Raw genomic sequence first — 8,162 nt, 5'->3', positions numbered from 1 at the left:
CACACAATGGATCCCATTCTCACCTCTTTCTCTTTCAAGATTTTCTGGTTCATTAACAGCTGCTTTTGCAACATTTTACAGCTGAAAATCAGAGCGAGAACAGGAGCTAAATTTGATTCTTTCTTTCCTTCTCTGTCTCTCTTTCTCTTTCTCTCTCTCTCTCTCTCTCGCTCCAGCTCCACGCGCACAGTCGCGTGCCTGCTTGTCTGTGCGCCTCAGTCACTCTCAGCAGCTTGTGCAGTGATAAGCAACTTACACATTGTACGAGAGAGACAGAGTGCCTGTATATGCGTGTATGTGTGTGTGTGTGTGTGTGTGTGTGTCTATGTGTGTGAGGGAGATAGAGAGAGAGGCGCACATCAAGATGTCTTTGTGGATTATTGGATGGACCTGGTTGTCCATTACGCAGAAGGAGTCTAATCTTCTCACAGGAATAGCGATGGATTGGGCAAACGGATGTTAAAAACTGACCTCTCAACAGCGTAGATAGAGAGGTAAGAAAGATGAAAGTAATAATCTGACAGATATATTGTCTTATTTTTGAGGAGAACATCCCCGGGGTCGTCCAATGCATGAATTTATCACTGCTGTTGCGCTTCTGCAGCCAAATTACCCTGTTATTGTGAGTGTATGTGCCAAATGCCTGGATTATGTACATGTTAGCTCATGAATTCATTTCGCTTTAGTAATAGTTGTTAAAGTCTTTTTTTTCAATCAAATGTGCATAAAAACTAAGTGCGCTCAGCTTTATTTAACGCACAAGGACAATGTTCATTAAAACTAACATATGCTACCGTAAGATTAGGCTATCAGGAGACTGTGAAACTTGCCACCAGAGTGATATGATGCATGATTATTAACTCGACTCTGCTGATGCTCAGCAAACCAAATGCCTTCACAGCGAAACTGAGTAATTAACATGACTAACTCAAATCTGAAATGTATAGTCGTTTTAAAACCTTAAATGAAAATAAATATTAAAGCAACTCTAGTAAAGGTAACGCAGCTCAAAAAGAAAAATGCATTTTAATCTTATAAAGTACAGCTAACATGGTCTAGTTGATGGGTAAATATGTTTTATTATTATTCTAGCCTGTAAATATGTTTTATTATTATTCTAGCCTACTTTAAATACATGAAATATGTTTTATTGTTTGCCACAGAAAAACACACACCACATAGACATCTTTACCCATTTATAAGCCTCCTTCAAGAGAATATAACCAGTCTATACCTCCTTCAGTCTCATTACGCATGGCGCACAACACACCGACAGTTATACATAAAGTTTCTGTCACCAGGTAAACTGGGAGAAAATATGGACGCAGAGAGTCTTATTCAACACGTTGAACGAGACATGGAGGCCACTTCATTGCCCTTATCTGTGACCGCCGACTGGCTGGAGGACGGAAACGAGACGACTGGGAATCAGTTCCAGCAGCCCGACTGGCAGGTGGGAGGATTAGAAATGAAACTGGTGGATGTCAGCGACAGCTCTTTCTCACTGGGAGCGTTACATCCAGCAGAGCCAGCAAGCATTTAGAGGAAAGTCTGATCAAAGACTAGAAAGAACGAGACTCTGGGCCTAAAGTTCTGTAAAAGCTCTGTTCTTAACAAAAAAAGTACGTTTTTAGAAATCAGATGTTTGACAAATGTAGTCTTAGTGAAATAGAAATAGTACTGAATATGTCTAAAAATGTAACTGTCTTGTGATCTAGCTGTGATATTACTAATTAGACACTCAAGGAAAGTGTTGAAATAAATACGATTAGAATTGAATAAAAGTTTTGCGTTAATATTTGAATGGGCAGCGTCTTTGTCTAATGCACTCTTCAAACCCTTTTCACAATTACTTGCAGACTGAGGCCTATTTGTCTTGAAGAGAAAACCAGTGATTTCAAATCCGAAAATGAAGTCTTTTTGGAGATAGTATTTTCTGTTTAATTCAGTATCATTCTCTCCTCTCCTCTCAGGTGGCTCTGTGGGCTATAGCGTACTCCCTCATCATCCTGGTGTCCATCACTGGGAATGTCACAGTGATCTGGATTATCCTCGCTCACAGACGCATGAGGACTGTAACCAACTACTTCATTGTCAACCTGGCCTTCTCTGACGTTTCCATGGCAACATTCAACACTCTTTTCAACTTTGTGTATGCGCTTCACAACGACTGGTACTTTGGCCTGGGCTACTGCCGATTTCAGAACTTCTTCCCCATCACCGCAATGTTTTCATCGATATACTCGATGGCTGCCATCGCAGTGGACAGGTAAGAACAGCTCTCCTGTGCAGAGACCCTATTAGGTCTAACTTGAACCATTTAATGTGTTTCTATTACATTACAGTTAAGCAGGTGCTCTCCTCCAAAATGCCGTTAACATGGACAAGTCAGTGCCTGCGAGACTGTTTTGAACCAGCAATTAGACACTGATGGAATGAGTGATTCTCAACTCCGACAATCCACCATTTAGGAGATGCATTATGCAAACAGTCAAAAAGGGATGGATGACCAGTTCCTGAAACAGTCAACTCAGCAGCACAGAAACCATGTTGTATTAGCGAATAGCCCACTTAACTGCTACTATCTGTGATATATTAATTTTTCTTTCTTTACGGATTATAATTATAACTGTAAATGTGGTTAACAAACTGGTTGATGAATACTAAATATCCTGAAAACGACATGTCATCCCACATACACCGATCAGCCACAACATTAAAACCAGTCACTTGTTTTAACGTTGTGGCTGATCGGTCTATTTTGGTCTTTACTGGCAGACCAGAAGTTACCCCTGACTGGGTTTGTCTTTAGAGATTAAACGGCAACTTCTTATGAAATAAACAGTTGTTCAGACACATGAACATCACTTAATAACATCATCATTGGCAGAAACTGTTCACCCAATACAGATGAAAACACTGCATGAAGGAGATATGGGTCAACAGGCAGCAGAGACACAGATGTCATTAATGCTTACTGGAACATGAATGGCCAGTCTGTTCTTACTATAAAACTGTGCTTCACACAGGATATGTTTAGTCACTACTTTATTAGGTAAACTTGTACAATCCAATGCAATAAAATTAAAACAACAGTGCTATAATGAATATTATATGAAACCTGTGATCATTTTTGAGGCTGTGGTTAGTGGTGGTGTTGCATTAGACTGCGGGTGTTGCCGATGTTTTGCCCACCCCCATTTACATACACAGGAGGGGACTGAATGTAAATACATTTCAGTCCTGTACACCAGTAATTATAGCCTCAAAAATGACCACAGAGTTGACACCACTCCTCTCTCTGGCACAAACTGAACATGAACTTCATAGTGCTGTTGTATGAGACTGCATTTCATAGCACAGGTGCAGCTACTAAACTTGTAACTGTACACTGCAATGCAATTGTTCCAGAGGAGAGTTTCATGCAGCATTTCATTATTCTCTCATATTTGTACATGACATATATGATGCATGGCTCTCTGTGGCTCAGGACAGGTGTAGTGATGAATGAGTCATATGCAGGGATCAGATCAGGTATAAAATCTGCTTATAAATCCATAATTCCTCCTCATTAACTTCCACTTTGTTGAATCATCAGTTAAAGTGACTGTATTCAAGGCACTTCTTTCGTGTAATCACCTGCAGCAGCAAATGGAAAACCAATGACACATTAAACAGATAAGCTGTGAAACACAATCTACATTCATAAACTGGCACAAGGTGTGTGGCTACTTCCACACTGCGGCAACAACTCTCAGAGCACTTTTTTGTCCTGGACAGGACTGACGTAACATGTGCCTATCAAAACAGGTTAAAGAGCGAGCACAGAGGAAGTAAAATGAAAATGAGAAGTGAGAGTTAAGGTTAATGCAAGTAAAAGACCTGAGAGGGGTCATTGTTTTACACAACAGAGCCACAATAACTGATTACATAATATCATGTTCTCCTGTCTTATTGACAGTTTGTTTGTTTAATTTATTATTTATTATTTCTGCTTATGTTTTAGGGTTTAGATGACAAGTTTAAAGATTTTTTTTCTCAATTGTTCTAATAGCAGAATGCTATAAGAAATTATTTTTTAAATTTCATCTTTAATGCAAATCATTTTGATGCAAATCATTTTATGCAAGATCCCACTCTCAGTCCTGAATAATTTAGATTAAATATTCATAGCCATAGCTGATTCATTTAACTATTATGGCGGCAATACTGAGTAATGTTGCTAAATGACTTACTTTTTTGGGTACGATTCACAATGGGTTACCATGGCCACTGGGATTATTGGTATTCAATATTTTTATTTCACCTTTATTAGTATTATTCTACCCTCTCAATGACAAGCTGCCATCAGTGAACTATTCTCAAGGTGATACAGCAGGAGGCACTGTTTCTTTTTAATGTAGGTTTCACCTCATTGAGCATAAAGACTCTTGTTCTTGCACAACAGATATGCAAATACTTACAGTAGACTACCTATTATCCTTGGTCATTTATATTTCATTTAAATTACATGTAAATGGCCAGTGAGTCTCTGCAGTTACTTGATTATTCAGTCTTTCCCTCTTCTCTCTTTCCCTCAATTACTCTACGCTCTGTCAGTACACTGCATTCTGTTCCTATCATACAGACATGTAGGGAGGAATAAAATATTGCGATTATAACTTTGGAAGATGGCCAGGATATAACCACAGACAGATAGAGACAAGCATACAGACAAATAAATAGTAAATAAATATTCCTCATGTTGATACAAATCCAGATCTATAAATGAATACGCCTCTGCCTTTTGTTCATACGACTATTAAAGTCCCTTGAGATAAAACCAAGATAATTCTGAATACCACACAAAATATGGTTCACAAAAGAGCTGGTATTTTTTTGCAGAATGGTTTCTTTCTGTGGAGTAGACCTATTTCATTGTGCTGATCCTCTACTCTAAGAATCAATGTAGTCATTTCATGAACATTTCACAGAGCAAAATATGAGGCTTGTGCTCATGTGAAAGTACTAAATGAATTAAAGGTGAATGGGCGTTCATACATCAGTAGTGGTTTGAATTGAATGATATTTCAAATGTAAAGCTTATTAGGCTGAGAATAACCTGTTCAGGATGATAGCTCATATACTGCATTTTTCTCCTTTCAAAATTTAATTTCATATAAATTCTTATGTTTAATTAAAAAAACAAACAAAAAAACAGCATGAACTTTTAAATTACTTTGAGTGAAGAGATTTTTTATTGTTATTTCACATCTGATGGTGTCATGAATGACAGGGTATATTTTTATGAGTGAAAACAGAACTCAACATTTAAAAAATGTTAAAAATGCACAGATGTGCCACAAGGGTTAAAGGGGGTAAAGGGTTAGAGTCACAGAGAGTTAAACATCAGAATTCTGACTGTGTATCTTTGGGTCAAGATACACACATATAGCCTACATGACTAAACCTTTTCTTCCTTTTTCAGGTACATGGCCATCATCCACCCTCTGAAGCCCCGCCTGTCCTCCACCTCTACAAAGGTTGTGATTGCTGTGATTTGGATTGTAGCCATTTCATTGGCTTTCCCTCAGTGCTACTACAGCGTGACAAGATTTTATTACCCCAGAACTGTGTGCATGGTCGACTGGCCTGATGATTATGGAGGAAAACATCAACTAAGGTGAAAGAACAACATTTATTTAAAAAAAAAAACATGGATATAAAGAGAGACAGTGACATTTACAAAAAGGCAGATCAATAATATAAAACAACAGGTTGTTAATTTTTTTGTGCACACATGAGCATACACTTGCACATACGTACATATATACATTTTGTAAGTTATCACATACTGTCTCCGTGACGTTATACATTTTAGAAAAGGCATACTTACTGTAAAAGTCTTCATAACATGACACCAGTGACTTGCAGATCAGTATACAGCAAATTCTGTGAGCCTACATGTACATGAAGGATATATATATTTGGATGGTTCATGTCCTCTAGTTTCCAAAAGTCTGGATCAAAATCTATTTATTAATGACTTATTAACATTTGTAATTGCAGACTTAAAAGCTCTCAAGGTATGTGGTATCATTAGAAAATCAAATCACTAAGGACAAGTCCCTTGTCTGAATCTAATGTTCGTTATATTTTCTTTTTCAAATCTCCAGGAGTCACCAGCCTCTCTCTCACTTTCTCTTTTTGTGTGTAGTTACCAGTTTGCGGTGATATTGCTGATCTACTTGCTCCCTCTGCTGGTGATGCTGGTGACCTACAGTCTGGTCGGACAGTCGCTGTGGGGTGGACATATCCCCGGAGAGGCGACAGACCATTACCACAGCCAGATAACAGCCAAGAGAAAGGTCACACACCCTTCTACTTTTCTGGCGTCATAAACTACAACTCTGGACTCTAAAAGTTTCTGCATTATCAGAATACTCAGACAAGATGGGCTAAATTTTGCTGATCTGAGCTGAGCTACGTGATATTAAATGTGACTAAATTAAATAGAAAATACAATTGTAACATGGACTTGTACTGCATATTGTTTGTCTGTGATTTCCCATAGGTAGTGAAGATGATGGTTGTCGTGGTGGTGACCTTTGCCCTCTGCTGGCTGCCCTACCACATCTACTTCATATTGGGATCGTTTAACAGAGACATTTATAAACAACATTACATCCAGCAGGTTAGCAGCTGCCTCTCTGCCTGTTATTTATTCCTTTTGGCCTGGATTATCTATTTATTGGGCATCATGTTTCCTTTCCTTGTCAGGTGTACCTGGCCATATTCTGGTTGGCGATGAGTTCGACCATGTACAATCCCATCATCTACTGCTGTCTAAACCAAAGGTAAACAACATCCTGACCTCCACAAGTTTCTGTTTCCCAAAACATGAAGCAGAAAACCACCTCTCCCTTCTTTCTGCAGGTTTCGTGCTGGTTTCCGTCATGCATTTGCTTGGTGTCCCTTCGTCAAAGTGTCAGAGGAGGACAAGATGGAATTGCAGCACACACACACCTTCAGAGTCACCATGACACGCAGTCACCGCAACGACATCTCATACGGACACACCTCAATCAAAACAAACAACACCTATGACTCAAACTTGAGAAACACAGAGCAAGACACTTGCATGCAGCTTAAAGACCCCATGTCGTCAAAAACACACAATGCACATAACGCACATGTGGTGAGGAGGCCGGATGATACAAAATCACCAGCTGCCAAACTTATGGAGCACAACTACTGACAACTTAAACAACTCATGATGAGCATGCTCTCTATGGGAAGGAAACAGGGTTCTTCTATAGCTAAAACAGATGGCGACAAAGATAAACGAGAGGCTGCCAACAGCCAATCCGAGCTGATCAAACCTTCATCCATGTGGAAAGGAAATGTTGATTAGACCTGACTTGGGACCTGGAACCTTCTGTGTTACAGCGGTATATGAATGAATGTGACTATAAAGCTGATGGATGTTTTGCTGTCAATACCAAAGTGGTCAAAGTGAACACGTGAAAATACAGTTCTAAATGGGAGAAAATATATCTGCACACCAAACAATAAGAGTGACTTACTCTGACATCCATATTAGCATTTACTGCTAGTGGGAAAGTCTGAAGATAAATCTTTCCATCTTTCATTTCTTTTACTTGATCTCATTCTCCTTCCCCTATTCTCCATCTTGTAAATCCTTTCTTTGTAGTTTAAGTGTGGAGTTTTTGTCTGTGGTTACTGGTTTTTTTGTGCGTACAATGGATGAACAGTCCAGTGGCATCAGCATTAAGCCTTAATGTTGTTAATGTGTATGTTTTGGGGTTTTTCTTTTTTTTTTTTTGTCTGCCACAGGACACAGCACTTCAAAGGGGCATTTTCATTTTTCTATTTTAATTGTTCTATTTCATTCATTTTCTTCTCCAATCATCATACACAATGTGATGTTTAAAGTCAATCTGTGGTTACTCAGATTATTCAAAAAAGTTTTTTAAACCTTGCCATCATTCAGAATTAGCACCAAAGTGCAGGTTAGCCCCTGTAGTTAGACTGAGATTGGTCATTTTGATGACTTTATAACAAATGCCATGCTACAGAAAGCAGGAAGTGACACATACACTATGACTTGGTAACTCTAGGTGTAGCAGCAGGACCAACCTCAACATGTTCTAACCATAAGA

General features: G+C 38.8%; 1 protein-coding gene across 1 annotated transcript; it reads left to right on the top strand.

Moving 5' to 3' along the window:
- Positions 1–251: 251 nt before the first annotated feature.
- tacr2 (tachykinin receptor 2) lies at positions 252–7,538 on the top strand. Its single transcript, XM_023395285.2, has 8 exons — positions 252–494; positions 1,302–1,453; positions 1,974–2,269; positions 5,468–5,662; positions 6,197–6,347; positions 6,554–6,673; positions 6,760–6,836; positions 6,916–7,538. Exons 2-8 carry the CDS (start codon positions 1,319–1,321, stop codon positions 7,235–7,237), a joined length of 1,296 nt encoding a protein of 431 aa, XP_023251053.1. The 5' UTR covers positions 252–494; positions 1,302–1,318; the 3' UTR covers positions 7,238–7,538.
- Positions 7,539–8,162: the final 624 nt, after the last annotated feature.

This window comes from Seriola lalandi, unplaced genomic scaffold (assembly GCF_002814215.2).
Source record: "Seriola lalandi dorsalis isolate HSWRI2012SDOR001 ecotype SW California unplaced genomic scaffold, Sedor1 jcf7180002054959, whole genome shotgun sequence".
Lineage (NCBI taxonomy): Eukaryota > Metazoa > Chordata > Actinopteri > Carangiformes > Carangidae > Seriola > Seriola lalandi.
The sequence above is the reverse complement of the archived record's forward strand: the minus strand, read 5'-3'. Positions and strand labels throughout refer to the sequence as shown.